At 38.3% G+C, this 17382-nt stretch overlaps 1 protein-coding gene across 17 annotated transcripts in view; it reads right to left on the reverse strand.

The window, feature by feature from the left end:
* LOC128693269 (caskin-2) overlaps positions 1-17382 on the reverse strand; it is a 1211837-nt gene that overhangs the window by 12781 nt on the left and 1181674 nt on the right. For all 17 annotated transcript variants that reach the window (XM_070089381.1, XM_070089382.1, XM_070089379.1 and 14 more), the window contains 2 exons: positions 11415-11627; positions 2397-2549 (listed from right to left, as the gene is read on the reverse strand). In XM_070089381.1, coding sequence (XP_069945482.1) covers positions 2397-2549; positions 11415-11627 — 366 coding nt within the window. The remainder of the gene's footprint in view (positions 1-2396; positions 2550-11414; positions 11628-17382) is intronic.

Genomic DNA, 17382 nt, shown 5'->3' on the forward strand with positions numbered 1-17382 from the left:
ATTAGATGTCTTATTTTATGCTAATATAGATATTTTCTTCAAAATTATATAAGAAACACATATAACACACAACATATAAACATGATATGTAGGTAGGTGTAGGTATGTAACCCATCCGACTTACGACCGAGTTCGGTTCCGAGAAACCGGTCGTAAGTCGAACTTTACTACTGAATATCAACAAAACATTTTTGTAATGACTTTATTTTATTGTTTTATTTTGGTATTTCATGTTTTACTTTACTTTTTATGTTGTTAGTACTGTATTTTATACTGTAAGGTTTAGGATAAACACTGTGTAAAAACACAAATAGTTGTTTATTTCCCAGAAATTTGGCATAAAAAACACGGTCGTAAGACGAGTGGTCGTAAGTCAGATGGTAGGTGTACCTACATTATTATTATAACTGATAATTATACTTATGTGTACCTGTACGTAAGTAAACTTACACACTGTGCTGGTATGCAGCTACACATTAAAATCACTAAGAGTGTCTTATTAGTCTTGAAGATGTCATATTAATAATAATAACACAATAACAATCACTCTGAGGTGCATTAAATATTGTATAAAACATTAATATAGACATTTTCATTAATCCATCTGTGATATTTTCTTCAAAATTATATATGAAACATGTTACATACCTACATAGAATATAAATATGCTATGTAGGTAAGTGTAGGTACGTAGCCCAGGAGGACTACATACCTACATTATTATTATAACTAAAATCATACGCGTCTGGCTGGTTCGTTTACAAAACTCGCAAACCTACCTACCTACCTCTCTATCCCTCTCTCTCTCTCTCTCTCTACTTCTCTACCTCTACCTCTCTCGTTTATTCGTTTTATCTCATTTACTCACCTCGCACCCTATATTAAGACTAAGTATTTTAAGGTAAGCAATGAGTGTACTGTATATGCATTTTATCGCTCTAGGGCACTTTAAATGCCTAGTATATAACGTGTGGGTGGCCAGATGGGGTTATGATACCTACCACACTTCGATACCTACCTACCCTACTATTCACCTTGCACCACATATTAAGACCATTAAGACTAAAAATATTTTAAGGTAAGTAATGAGTGTACACTAAATGCACTTTATCACTCTAGGGCTCTTTTAAATGTCAAAGTATATTACTTGTGGGTGAGGTTGGGTTGTCTGGCTGCCATACCTACCACACCAAACTTCTTACAATAAACACTACTCACTTCTCACCCTACATTAAGACTACAAATATTTTGAGGTAAATAATGAGTGTACTGTGTGTGTATTTAACTTTTTATTGTTTTTAATGCCTTGTTTTATTGCTAACTAATATATGTTAGTGTAAACTTTATTATCTGACATTTATAAGTGGAAAAAATGGCGTTCTGCTTTCTGGCAATGTCTGCTTTCTGGCAGTAGCCTGGAACCTAACATGCCATATAAGTGAGGCCCTACTGTAATACAATAATTATAAGAATACATACGTACTAATAAATAATAACAGATGGCTTCAAAAGGCCATCACTAGATGGCAGTGAATACCGCAACAATGCGGGAGCGGTTGTGGCCACCTCCACCTGTCGCATAATGACATATCTTATTCATTCTAGAGTACATGTATATATCAGGTTTCTATGTTATTTATATTGTTTATGTCATATTAGATGAATTTTGATAGACAAATAAGCCGTAGAGTTGATATTAGCGAAATATTGGTGTGTTTTGTCATGCCTCTTGAGAGCTGGAACGGATTAATTGCATTTCAATTAATTTAAATGAGGAAAATTGACTCAGCATACGAGCAAATTGGGATACAAGCAAGGTCGTGGAATGGATTAAACTCATAAGAAGAGGTTCCACTGTATAATAATAATTAGCTGGACTCTTATGTCATGGATGTGGGAAGGGCAGTGCCTGCACTCTGAAGGAGCGGTGTGGATGTTAAAATCAGAGGGTAATCTAAATTATGTCAGGACATCTCTAGCAAGATAGCAATTGAATGAATGATGGCAAGTGTTTTCTTCCTTGGGCCACTGTCTTGGCAGGTGATAACCATCGAGGTAAAAAAATTACCAAAGTAAACAGATTAATTAAAAAAAAAAAACAGACTAATTCCTGGTCCCAGTATCTCTTTTGACTACTGCCCACAAGAAAAGTATGCTGCAAAATTAATTTATTAAATGTACTACTATATTTTTTGGACAAATTACACCACACACTGCTTAATCTTGTGTGTTGTAATCTGTTTTTAATTTCTACTGTAACAAAATGCAGATTATCCTGTTTTATGTTATTTCAAGAAAAAATAGATGCTTAAAAAACTTGCTGAATGGCAAACAGAAACCTTCAATGGACTGAGTTATTCCCCTGTCAATAAGTGTAGTGTGTGAACATTGCTTACCTTTTTCTGGTGCCCCAATTTAGTAATCCCAATATCTTCCAGATCTTCCCAGGTGAGCTGAGTCATCTGTTCCACAGAGATGTACTTCTGCTGCTTCAATGAAGCCGTATATTCCTCAAGGCGCAACATTGATAACCAGTCCTCCAAACGACCCTGAAGGTATAACATTTGTTAAAATACTATTTACATCGTTGATAATACAGTAATTCTTTTAGAATAGTTAAATTTTAAAGATTTCATTAGGATATTTATTTACAGCTGGATTTGAATTATGAAGTCTGAGGTTTGTCACCTGCCCTTCATTCTGAAAGATGGATGAGGATATTGCAGTTGGATGGGCTATTTGAACTGTAATGTTCATGTACTCGACAGTAGACTCCCACATATTGCAGGAGTTATGTTCCTGAACATCAGTGCTTTATTTCAAATATGTGAACTAAAACACCTATGGGTCAGAGATGTGTTGTATTTTTTACTTTTTTTTTTTTTTCAAAAACAGCTTTGATACCTTACACTGTTATTGTCATTTGTTGATCTAGAAATGTGATATAGAAAAAAAAATAGTATATGCAGTAAAAAAATTGTGTAAAACTATTTTTTATCTTACATTCTGGTCAGTAGAGAATGTTGATCTTTAAGTGTGGAGGTTGCTGTCATTATTATATTCAGAAACTGTGCTCAACCCATGGATCAAGGTAGATAGCTATGACTCTTAACCCTTTCAGGGTCCCCAGGCCCTCTCCCAGACTTGTTCTCAGGGTCACCCAAATTTCAAAAAAAAAAAAAATTATTTTTTCTTATGAAAAGATAGAGAATCTTTTCCCGATCATAATAACACCAAAAGTATGAAATTTGATAGAAAACTTAAGGAATTATGCTCTCGCGACGTTAGCGGTCTGGACGATGTTTACGCATCGGCGATTTTGCCCATTTTGAGCCCTATTTTCGGCCAATTCCAGTGTACTAGTCAACAAAAATCATAACTATTTCGCTAGAACTCCATTTTTTCTAGCAAATGAGTACAAGAAACCACCCATTTACTGATTTCAACTATCCAATACAGTGGTCAGAATTTAACAATTTTGCCTATTTCACACAAATTTCAAAAGATGCCAATTTCCAAATAGGGTCCAGAATAAACAAGGACATTCCTGGCACTAAAATAACATTTCCTCTGTTCATTAGTCATACCCCCATGCCCCTCTTACATTCTTTTGCTTTCCACTTTGAATTTTTATTCTCACAAAAAATAGAAGATTTACTGTTATGCAGACTACTGCATTAGTGTAGAAATGGTATAAATAATATCAGCACACTTGTGAAAGAATATTAGACTCGCCAGTTGACGTGTATTGGACGCTTAGCATTTGTTTACTTTTGAACTTTGGTAAAAATCGAACATTTCTGCTACTTTGAGCTCAATTTCAAGGTACTTTTCATTGTAAAACCAGTCAATATCATCTCAATTTCTGTAATATGTCTTCCATTCTATAAAATGAGACCAGGAAAACTAGAATACAACAATAAATACCATACGAACATACAGTGCAAAGTCGCTGTTTTAATCCAAAAACACAGTCAAAGTTTTTTTTTACTCATTACACACTGTGTGCTGCAGGATTTTTTTATACTGTGCACACTGACCACATAGACCCATTCTTTCATATGTAGGCCTACCAGCTTTCACTCACTAGATTTGAGGGCGCTAGAATTTAGGCGTACTAGTACATAAAAAACCCTGGTGCATAAGCCGTACTAGTATGTCCGAAACCCTGAAAGGGTTAAGTTGCAAATCGTTTGCCCACTAAACTTGACACTGTATTATGCAGCCAACAGCACACTTTAAAACAGAACTAAATGAACACTTTTGCACTTTTCATCCTGATTACACACTATTTTATCGTACAATAGCACTTACTTACAAGGCCAGCAAGTGCTGAACCTTTGTTTTATGCTCAATCCACACATTCAGTAACTTTCCTGCTTTATTTAGCTGCACTGATTTCTTTGACATTCTTTTCAACAGGTCACAATCTGGTTTAGTCATCTTAGTCTGTAATTCAGTGAATTGTTAGTTCTTAACCCTTTGAGGGTCGACAGGCCCTCTCCGAAACTCGTTCTCAGGGTCGGCCAAATTTAAAAAAAAAAAAATAATTTTCTCTTATGAAAAGATAGAGAATCTTTTCCCGATCATAAGGACACCAAAAATTTGAAATTTGATGGAAAACTTACGGAATTATGCTCTCGCGAAGTTAGCGGTCTTGGGGATATTTACGCATCGGCGATTTTGCCCACTTTGAGCCCCATTTTCGGCCAATTCCACTGTACTAGTCGACAAAAAACATGAATATTTCGCTAGAACTCCATTTTTTCTATCGAATGGGTGCAAGAAACCACCCATTTATGAAATTCAACTATCCAGTACAGTGGTCAGAATTTAGCAATTTTGCCAATTTCATACAAATTTCAAAAGATGCCAATTTCCGAATAGGGTCTAGAATAAACAAGAAAGACATTCCTGGCACTAAAATGACATTTCCTCTGGTCATTAAGTCACGTCTCAATGCCCCTCTTATATTCTTTTGCTTTCCACTTTGAATTTTTATTCTCACAAAAAATATAAGATTTACTGTTATGCAGACTACTGCATTAGTGTAAAAAATGTTATAAATATTATTGGCGCACTTGTGAAAGAATATTAGACTCACCAGTTGACGTGTATTGGACCATTGGCACGATTTGTTTACTTTTGAAATTTGGTAAAAATCGAACATTTCTGCTACTTTGAGCTCAATTTCAAGGTATCTTTCATTGTAAAACCAGTCAAAATCATCTCAATTTCTGTAATATGTCTTCCATTCTATAAAGTGAGACCAAGAAAACTAGAATACAACAATAAATACCATACGAAAATACAGTGCAAAGTCGCTGTTTTATTCCAAAAAAACGGTCAAAGTTTTTTTCTTCTCATTATGCACTGTGTGCTGCAGGATTTTTTTTAGACTGTGCACACTGACCACATAGACCCATTCTTTCATATGAAGGCCTACCAGCTTTCTCCCACTAGATTTGAGGGCGCTAGAATTTAGGCAAACTAGTACGTCAAAAACCCTGGGTCGTAAGCCGTACTAGTACGTCCAAAACCCTCAAAGGGTTAAACACCCAAAGGCACATGACCTGTGCACCAACTGTAATGATATTTGTGTTGGCCATTTTTTTTTTTTTTTCAAAATGGGCATTTTCAACTGTATACCTTTTGGGTACTATGGTTAATATCCAGAGATGAAAATGAAGACCAAAAATGGAGTGATACACAAGAGTGTATAGATTGGGATGCTTCCAAAAGACAACTGAGATTGGAGCGCTTTTTATACCAAGGAGTGAAGCCAGGCTTCCCCATAAAATAATAGCAATGCCATAGGCAAGGTGGTGACATGTTCCACTGAGCAATCAAGCCAGATTTCATGTGAAAAGTGGACACATGCTTATTTTTTCCCCACAAAATACGAACTTTGGTATAAAATTAAATTTGTGGCTTGAAAATGCTATGATCACAAGAAACAAAGAGTACTTACACCCAAAAACACTCTTGAATTAATACTCTGTTTTTTAAATTATTCATTCATTTTGCTTTTATATATATACAGTGGACCCTCGACCAGCGATGGCATCGATTAACGATAAATCTGACTAGCGATACATTTTATCGCAAAAAATTTGCCTCGATTAGCGCTAAAAAACTCGACCAACACTATTCGTTCCGTCTGAGACGCGTCCACTTCTGGCCAGTGTTTACAAGCCAGCCAGCCACCGCGGTCGCTTCCAAGCATACAATCGGAACATTTCATATTATCACAGCCTTTTTAGTGATTGCACCTGCAAAATAAGTCACCATGGGCCCCAAGAAAGCTTCTAGTGCCAACCCTACAGCAAAAAGGGTGAGAATTACTATGGATATGATGAAAGAGATCATTGCTAAGTATGAAAGTGGAGTGCGTGTCTCCGAGCTGGCCAGGCTGTACACAAAACCCCAATCAACCATCGCTACTATTGTGGCCAAGAAAATGGCAATCAAGGAAGCTGTTCTTGCCAAAGGTGCAACTATGTTTTCGAAACTGAGATCGCAAGTGATAGAAGATGTTGAGAGACTGTTATTGGTGTGGATAAACGAGAAACAGACAAGTCACTCTGTGTGACTTTTTTGGGTTATCCTAGGTTTTCTGCACATATGCTGCTATGTATGATAATTCTATGTAACTGTATTTGTGTATACCTGAATAAACTTACTTACTTACTTAGCAGGAGACAGCATCTCTCAAGCGATCATTTGTGAAAAGGCTAGAAAGTTGCATGACGATTTAATTAAAAAAAATGCCAGCAACTAGTGATGTGAGTGAATTTAAGGCCAGCAAAGGCTGGTTTGAGAGATTTAAGAAGCATAGTGGCATTCATAGTGTGATAAGGCATGGTGAGGCTGCCAGTTCGGACCACAAAGCGGCTGAAAAATATGTGCAGGACTTCAAGGAGTACATAGACAGTGAAGGACTGAAACCTGAACAAGTGTTTAATTGTGATGAAACAGGACTGTTTTGGAAGAAAATGCCAAGCAGGACGTACATTACTCAGGAGGAAAAGGCACTCCCAGGACATAAGCCTATGAAAGACAGGCTTACTCTGTTGATGTGTGCCAATGCTAGTGGTGATTGCAAAGTGAAGCCTTTATTGGTGTATCACTCTGAAACTCCCAGACTGTTCAGGAAAAACAATGTCGTCAAGGCTAATTTGTGTGTGCTGTGGAGGGCAAACAGTAAGGCATGGGTCACTAGGGACTTTTTCTATGACTTGTTACACCATGCATTTGCCCCCAATGTGAAAAATTACCTATTTGAAAAGAAATTAGACCTTAAGTGCCTCCTGGTATTAGACAATGCTCCTGGTCATCCTTCAGACTTGGCAGAGAGACTTTCTAGGGACATGAGCTTCATTAAGGTGAAGTTTTTGCCTCCTACTACCACTCCTCTTCTAAACACTAAGAAGATCAATGCTCTCCCCTCCTCCCATCCCATCAATCATCACCAGATCTTCAATAAAGGTAAGTGTCATGTAACTGTGCATGTAATCTTCAGTTTGTGTGTATTAAAATTAATATTTCATGTGGTAAAAAAAAATTTTTCAATACTTTTGGGTGTCTTGCACGGATTAATTTGATTTCCATTATTTCTTATGGGGAAAATTAACTTGACTAACGATAATTTTGACTAACGATGAGCTCTCAGGAACGGATTAATATCGTTGGTTGAGGGTCCACTGTATATATATATATATATAGATCTTTCAACAAACCGGCCATATCCCACCAAGGCAGGGTGGCCCAAAAAGAAAAACAAAAGTTTCTCTTTTTAAATTTAGTAATTTATACAAGAGAAGGGGTTACTAACCCCTTGTCCCCGGCATTTTAGTCGCCTCTTACAACACGCATGGCTCACGGAGGAAGAATTCTGTTCCACTTCCCCATGGAAATAAGAGGAAATAAATAAGAACAAGAACTAGAAAGAAAATAGAAGAAAACCCAGAGGGGTGTGTATATATATGCTTGTACATGTATGTGTAGTGTGACCTAAGTGTAAGTAGAAGTAGCAAGATGTACCTGAAATATTGCATGTGTATGAGACAGAAAAATGGACACCAGCAATCCTACCATCGTGTAAAACAATTACAGGCTTCCGTTTTACGCTCACTTGGCAGGACGGTAGTACCTTCCTGGGAAGTTGCTGTCTACCAACCTATTACCTAGATATATATAGATCTTTCTTTCTTTCAACGCACCAGCTGTATCCCACTGAGGTGGGGTGGCCCAAAAAGAAAAACAGAAGTTTCTCGTTTTAAATTTAGTAATATATACAGGAGAAGGGGTTACTAGCCCCTTGCTCCTGGCATTTTAGTCGCCTCTTACAACACGCATAGCTTACGGAGGAAGAATTCTGTTCCACTTCCCCATGGAGATAAGAGGAAATAAACAAGAACAAGAACTAGAAAGAAAATAGAATAAAACCCAGAGGAGTGTGTGTATATACATGCTTGTACATGTATGTGTAGTGTGACCTAAGTGTAAGTAGAAGTAGCAAGATGTACCTGAAATATTGCATGTGTATGAGACAGAAAAAAAAAGACACCATCATGTAAAACAATTACAGGTTTCCGTTTTACACTCACTTGGCAGGACGGTAGTACCTCCCTGGGCGGTTGCTGTCTATTGGCAGGACGGTAGTACCTCCCTGGGCGGTTGCTGTCTACCAAACTACTACCTAGATATATAGAGATTTTTTTTTTTTCAACAAGTCGGCCGTTTCCCACCGAGGCAGGGTGACCCAAACAAAAAGAAAGAAAATCCCCAAAAAGAAAATACTTTCATCATCATTCAACACTTTCACCACACTCGCACATTATCACTGTTTTTGCAGAGGTGCTCAGAATACACAGTTTAGAAGCATACACAAAGATACACAACATATCCCTCCAAACTGCCAATATCCCAAACCCCTCCTTTAAAGTGCAGGCATTTTACTTCCCATTTCCAGGACTCAAGTCCGACTATATGAAAATAACCGGTTTCCCTGAATCCCTTCACTAAATATTACCCTGCTCACACTCCAACAGATCGTCAGGTCCCAAGTACCATTCGTCTCCATTCACTCCTATCTAACATGCTCACGCACGCTTGCTGGAAGTCCAAGCCCCTTGTCCACAAAACCTCCTTTACCCCCTCTCTCCAACCCTTTCGAGGACAACCCCTACCCCGCCTTCCTTCCCTTATAGATTTATATGCTTTCCATGTCATTCTACTTTGATCCATTCTCTCTAAATGACCAAACCACCTCAACAACCCCTCTTCTGCCCTCTGACTAATACTTTTATTAACTCCACACCTTTTCCTAATTTCCACACTCCGAATTTTCTGCATAATATTTACACCACACATTGCCCTTAAACAGGACATCTCCACTGCCTCCAACCGTCTCCTCGCTGCTGCATTTACCACCCAAGCTTCACACCCATATAAGAGTGTTGGTACTACTATACTTTCATACATTCCCTTCTTTGCCTCCATAGATAACATTTTTTGACTCCACATATACCTCAATGCACCACTCACCTTTTTTTCCCTCATCAATTTTATGATTAACCTCATTCTTCATAAATCCATCCGCCGACACGTCAACTCCCAAGTATCTGAAAACATTCACTTCTTCCATACTCCTCCTCCCCAATTTGATATCCAATTTTTCTTTATCTAAATCATTTGATACCCTCATCACCTTACTCTTTTCTATGTTCACTTTCAACTTTCTACCTTTACACACATTCCCAAACTCATCCACTAACTTTTGCAATTTTTCTTTAGAATCTCCCATAAGCACAGTATCATCAGCAAAAAGTAACTGTGTCAATTCCCATTTTGAATTTGATTCCCCAAAATTTAATCCCACCCCTCTCCCGAACACCCTAGCATTTACTTCCTTTACAACCCCATGTATAAATATATTAAACAACCATGGTGACATTACACATCCCTGTCTAAGACCTACTTTTACCGGGAAGTAGTCTCCCTCTCTTCTACACACCCTAACCTGAGCCTCGCTATCCTCATAAGAACTCTTTACAGCATTTAATAACTTACCACCTATTCCATATACTTGCAACATCTGCCACATTGCTCCTCTATCCACTCTATCATATGCCTTTTCTAAATCCATAAATGCATAGATATATATAAATATATAGATCTTCTTCCTTTCAACAAACCAGCCGTATCCCACCGAGGCAAGGTGGCCCAAAAAGAAAAACAAAAGTTTCTCTTTTCAAATTTAGTAATATATACAGGAGAAGGGGTTACTAGCCCCTTGCTCCCGGCATTTTAGTCGCCTCTTACAACACGCATAGCTTACGGAGGAAGAATTCTGTTCCACTTCCCCATGGAGATAAGAGGAAATAAACAAGAACAAGAACTAGAAAGAAAATAGCAGAAAACCCAGAGGGGTGTGTATATATATGCTTGTACATGTATGTGTAGTTTGACCTAAATGTAAGTAGAAGTAGCAAGACATACCTGAAATCTTGCATGTTCATGAGACAGAAAAAAAAGACACCAGCAATCCTACCATCATGTAAAACAATTACAGGCTTTCGTTTTACACTCACTTGGCAGAACGGTAGTACCTCCCTGGGCGGTTGAAATATATAGATATATGATTTAATTCCTTGAACTTTCTTACCCCTTTCGTTTTTGCTGTACAGTATTTCACTCTAGAAGTAGAGCATCTAACCTACTTGCATTCATATTATATTCAAATTAACTGGCTTCAAAATTTCCTGTTTTGTTTGTAATTACATGCACAAAAAAATAAGCAACCAGACTCTTGGTCCTGGCATTTCGGCCACCTACGACATGCATGGTGACAAACTATTCTAATCCCTTTCCTGAAAAGAATTTTTATTGAAGCATTACAAGATAGAGCTATTAAAAATCACACAATTGCAAAGGTAAGTGTATAATGAATGGAAGTATATGTTAACAAGAGTTACTGGATCTGCGGATCATCTCGGCCAAGGAATGGTCTCGTGTTATACATCCAAAACAAAACATTACATGAATAAGAATTAGGAAACAGAAAAGTACAGTAATTAAAGATGCCTACTGATGTGAAAAAAATAATGTCTTCCTACCCATCTCTAAATTCTTTAAGCTACTTTGGTTTAAAATTGCTATCATATATCTTCTACATAGTTAGTTTATATTATACTATTTAATTTTGACATTATTTATATACAAAGATCTAATTGTAAACCTATTATCCAGTTCATTAAATAACTGCAAACCTGTTTTAGTTAAATTTTAATTGTTACAAACCCACATACTTAATACTATCGATTGAATTATTATTAACCCATAAAATGCAACAGGGTTACTTACAACAGGTATGACTAACTGATAATGTAGCATAACTACATACACCTTACCGGTATGAACTCGGGTAGACCATCAGAGATATTGAGCCTAGTTATTTCAGCTTTAAGTTTCTTTCGATGAGCAGGCTTTGTAATGCCAATGGCATTCAAATCTTCTGGAGTCATTCGTGAAATTGTTGGCATATCATATCCAGCCAACAAGAATTTTTCATAGTATTCCTCAAAGCGAAGATCTGTTAACCAAGCTCTTAACACCTCTGAATCCTGCAAGCAAACATATTAGTAGTATTGCAATAATTTAATGTGAAGAAATTTATATGACTTAATAAACTAAATTACTGAAAACTTCTGAAAAATTTTGATAGCGCACCACAATCACTCTACTAAAGCAAGAGGCCCAGTACATGATGCAAAACACCCCAATTAAAAGTAGGGGTACAATGAGTACACTAACAGATAACTCAATAATGGTATATGGACAAAAATGGAAAATACCAACAAACCCTCTAGCTGTCTTCAAGACAGAACCTGGTTAAGTTCCTCAAGTCTATTCCTCTCTCAGAAAAGCATGAGCGGGTATCACTCAAGCTACCATACTCTGAGAAAACTTCCCCTCATTTTTCCTGTTGCTACCTTTGCAACACTGCATGGCTCCTGATGCAGTGAGAGGTGTGAAAGCACCTAGAGCTAAAGATTCTTCCCCCCACACCCATGGCTTGTCTTGCATTGTTAAGATTGCCTGTCTGTGATTGTTTGCATAATAATGTAAAGTCTCTCCTCACTTAACGATGGAGTTCCGTTCCTAAGACCACATCGGTAAACAAATTCATCGCTAAATGAGAAGCATACTATAATGTAGTGGGCTTGTGTCAACCATCCTTGATATTGCTTTAATGTCACCTTTGTACCATTTATAATATTTCTGGTACATTTTTAAATGTTTATACAGTAGTATACTGTATAATGTAATAAACAGAATAGAGGAAATCAGATCTAATATACATTATTTAGGTATGTGTATGGTCATAGAGCCCATCATAAGTTTGAGACGTTAGTAAACCAATACGTCGCTAAGTGAGGAGAGGCAGTATATGTGTGTGTGTGTGTGTGTGTGTGTGTGTGTGTGTGTGTGTGTGTGTGTGTGTGTGTTAAAATTGATCAATTAGCAAGAACTCAATTAAAATTAAGTCCTTTCTAAAATTTTCTCTTATACATTTAAAGCTATATTTTTTCATTTATTTTAACGTAAAAATTAATAATTTTGTACCAAAGGAACCTTAGAAAACTTACCTAACCTTATTATAACAAGCGCAATTTAATTTAGCCTAATCCAATCAAATATATTTTAGATAAATTTACAATAACTTAATAATAAACAAACACAATGAAATATATTTTTTCGTTAGGTTCAGAATGATTTTTGCTAAACTATTGCATACACAAATTTTCGCTTGCCTTATTCGGCAAGATAAACATTGCTATTTAGGCCAAAATAGCAAGTTCTACCTATTCGGCATGACATATATTACGTGTGTGTGTGTGTGTATATATATATATATATATATATATATATATATATATATATATATATATATATATATATATATATATATATATATATATATATATATATATAATACGTATGTATGTATCAAACCATGGTACAGGCGGGGACAAACTCGCGGTAAGTTGTAAAACTCCAGACCGATGGTTGTTTGCAATCATGTCATTACGATTTCTTGAGTCAAATATACATACACAAAACAAGAGATAACAGGAAACAGGCGAGATCTTAATATACAATATAATCATAGTGAAACAGTAATATTTCAAGCGCTTTTGTGATTTCTCATGATAATGTGAGAAATCACGAAAGCGCTTGAAATATTGCCATATTTCACTATGATTATATTGCGCATACACAAAATAAAGAATATTGAAAGTTTGAGATATGTAACAAAAACACAGGTGCTTTTCAACAATTAAATTTCAAAAAACTTCATGCAACTGCAACAAGCTGGGTGGTATGCCCAGGATAAAACAGGTATTATCCCTCTGAGCTGCAACATTAAGCGGATTACCTATACTGGGGAATTAGCAACAGCCCTCTGGCTTCAAAAGGAAACTTGGTAACTGCCTTAACAGACATGCTCTGAGCCCCACTTTGGTCTGCTTGACTGATCTGGTTCTCAACCATAACTACTGTTTAACGTAAATTCGATGCCTTGGCGAGTGACATCTGGATTGTATGCAGGACTTTACATAATAGTGTTGGCAACAATGGAGCCAAGTGTCTCCTGAGGCACTCCTCCCTCTACCTCACCGTGTGCCGTACCTCCAAGGTCCACTATGCTGAGCAAGAGCTATAATTAGCTCGATGCCGTATCAAAAGACCACTTAGGCAATGCTGCCCACTTGAGCTTTAGACACACGACGCCTACATACCTCGCTCCCCTTCTCCCTTGCCCCTCATGAGGAACGTGCCTCATACCCTTCCCCTCACTTAGGGGTGCTCAAGAAGCAATATAACCTGCTGTGTTAAAGTTTATCAACAATGTGAGAAGGTTCGTAAAACATAATCCCCCTCCTTGGTTTATTACCTCAATGAAAGCACGGGAGACTGGGTGCACGTTCTCCGGACAAGGAAAGTCAATTACCTCAATGAAGAGCGGGTCATGATATGAATAAGACCAGCGTCAAGTGATTTTCCCTGACAAATACAGCAACCTCAATGAAAGCTTGGCATACTCTCCTGAGTACTATATGTTTGACTGTTCAATTATTGAAGGATACAGAGACTAAAAACCTATCTGATTAATGAAAATAAGATACCAGACATATTAATGCAAATATCGTAACTTTGCTTGCAACACCTGTTAACTCGTTGATAGATATTTTATGTATTCATATATGCTCTTGCGCGCCCTTCCTTAAGATGGATATGGCATGAAAAATAAACTAGCCACTTCGGCGGCAAAATCTAAAGCCAATCCTAAACACCGTCTCATTTTCCAATGACAAGACACATATTAACTATACAAGTAAAACTAATGAAGGCTGAAGAAAAATATTAGTCGAATAAAATTTTTTTAGCAGAAACCTTTTAAGCACAAAAGGTGACTCCAGTGCATGGGTGTAAGCTGCTTTCATGGGGAGGTACCCGTAGGAAAGGCAAGAGGAAGGGACCCGGAGGGGCAAGAGGTACTCGTAGGAATGGCTAGAGGGAGGCACTCGTAGGAAGGGCAAGACAAACGAGAAAGGACCAGCAAAAAGGATTACAACTAACTCGGCAAGTGTAAAGGGACCAAGGCGAACACCCTCCATTCATAAAGAAGGGGAATTATTAACAGATCCCTGGCTGCCTCCAAGAGCGAACTTGATCAGTACCTCAGGTCAGTTCCTGATCAGCCGGGCTGTGGTGCATAGATTGGATTGGGTGCAGCTGGTACCAAGAGTCTGACTGATCAGGGATGCATTCAGACAGTATTACCAATAATCCAAATACTGGCAACAATTTTGATCTAAAATATTATAGAAAATTTTATCAAACAATAAAACCAACAGTTTGGTGGAAATTTGTTGAAACATTTCCAGCGGCCACTGAGGTCATCTTCAGTTAACACTACACAACACGAACATTCTGAGGAGCGTGCCACTATAACAGTGGTCTTTAATATCACGCTTTCAGTTAATCATATTCAGTCATTTTCAAAAGATTATATCAAATGTCTAAATTCAGATATATCTGGATATAAAAGTAAGACAACATATATTAGCTAATGTGATTATCTATTTGTGGATAAGTAAGTAGAAGTCACAACCACTCAAATTCTGACCCCTCAAGACACTTGATGCAACGTGACAGTCTCTGTTACAAGACACACTTATCCCTCACTGCTAGCCGACCCCTGCAGGCCGGCTCTATCTAACCCCGTTGTAAAGTTCAACATACCACACACCAGTGTCAGAGATTTAATAACCTTATGTCGGCAGCGAGGTCTTGAAAGTATGCTCGTCTCAGAGTCGTGGTAGAATGCCTTTCAAAACGTTATTGTTTTCCATGAATACCATCACATGACAAGGATGGAATTACAGCAGCAGCACGAGGCTGGGGCTCCTTCCACTCCACAGAAATTTATCCGTCAACAAACAACCTGACACCGAGTGTGTGGTTTTATATCCAGTGCTGTGGTGACAATATATTCAGGCTAGGATTGGTAGACTGACTCGGTCCTTTAACTTACCGCAGCTACACTTCACTCAGTGCCTGTCTGCCTACCTACCCTACCATAACACTGCAACCTTTCATGAAACCACACGCACACATTATTCAACCATTTCTTCAGACATCCGACCGAAAAAGACGGCCGAAAAAAATATTTTAAAGCACGCCATTCAGTATTTCGTCTCTTATGCATAAAACGGCCATACCCTTAAAACAAAATACCACGGCGGCGTCGATTTTATTATTAATTCTTAATAAAACACGACGCTAGGCAAGGGTGCCATGAGTAAACTACGAAATAATTCATAAGTGTAAAAGGGCCAACACTTATCATCACCCTTCATACATAAGGGGAACTGCCAATAGACCCCTAGCTATCTTTAAGAGGGTACTTGATAAATTCCTCCAAATTGGTTCATGATCAGCCGGGCTGTGGTGCCTACGAGCCTGGCCCAAGGCCAGGCTGCGGGAGTAGAAAAGCTCTACAAAGGTACTGGGCTGTTTGCGACTGACACCAACAGTCCAGTCGGTCAGGCCAGCAACCTGGATACTTTAACATGTCATGTACGTTTATTATCTAGATATCCTTCAGTAAGTGGACAGCACAGCATGTAATGTTCACGAAAGTGACGTTAAGGCTGACTGAATACCTCACACTTTGTAGGCTAATTTATATCCATATCACAAATGAATAAATCAAGTGTTATACAGAATAAGTGTACATTAATTCCTGTCTCAGCTTTCTGCCTATCTGGTTTCTCTAATGAGCATGTTAGGCCGTCAGTCGTCACGTGAGGTCACAGACCCTGAGCTGCTTTGGGGATTAGCGTGGACGGTTACAAAGCATGGCTTGCTTCTGCAGTGTTTTAAAAATTGAGGTTGGAGAGTTGAAGAGGTGGTCTTGCTTCTCCAGGAGGAGATTAGGAGGCTGAAGGTCCACCTCAATGGGTCTGGGAGAGAGTGTGAGGTGGCTGGAGTTGTGGGGAATGAGGCTTCTAGCAGTGAGGTGCAGTCTGTCTCTCGCTGTGAGGAGGCTGTAGGTGGGGAGGTAGAAACGGCTACCAGCAGTGAGGTGCAGTCCAGCACCTGCTACAAGTGGCGAGTGGTAACCAGTAATGGGAGGAGAATCAGAATAAGGAAAGTTAAGAGTGAAGATCTGAAGGTAGGAAATCGCTTCTCTGTTCTTCAGGATGAATGTACTTCAGTGGCCAGTGAAGGTAAGGGTACTACTGCCCCTGCTAACAGAGGTAAGCGCATTCTTGTGGTTGGTGACTCTCAGGTAAGATATATTGACCGTGCTTTTTGTAATAGGAATAAGATGAGAGATAGAGTGTGCTTCCCTGGAGCTGGTGTTGGGGACATAGTTAACAGGCTGGATAATATGTCAGGTAATGGGAACAAGCCCATTATCTGTCTCAGTGCTGGTGGAAATGATATTGGGAAGGGTAGGAGAGTAGAGCTGCTAGATAAGTACAGGTCAGCTATAGATTTCATTAAGTCTAAGGGAGGGGTCCCAATCATATGTAGCATCTTGCCTAGAAGGGAAGTAACAAATGAATGGTTGTCTAGGGCAATTGGTGTAAATTGCTGGCTAGACAGATACTGCAAGGAACTTGCAATCCCATTCACTGACAACTGGAACAACTTTTATGGCAAACATGATATGTATGCAAGGGATGGGGTACATATCTCTGGGGCTGGGGTGGTAGCACTTGCAAACTCAATTGAGAAGGCCATTGGTGAAATGACTGTTATTTTAAACTGATAGAAGATAGAGGTATGGGTGTGTGTGTG

The sequence above is a fragment of the Cherax quadricarinatus genome, chromosome 28 (assembly GCF_038502225.1).
Source record: "Cherax quadricarinatus isolate ZL_2023a chromosome 28, ASM3850222v1, whole genome shotgun sequence".
In the NCBI taxonomy this organism is placed as follows: Eukaryota; Metazoa; Arthropoda; class Malacostraca; order Decapoda; family Parastacidae; genus Cherax; species Cherax quadricarinatus.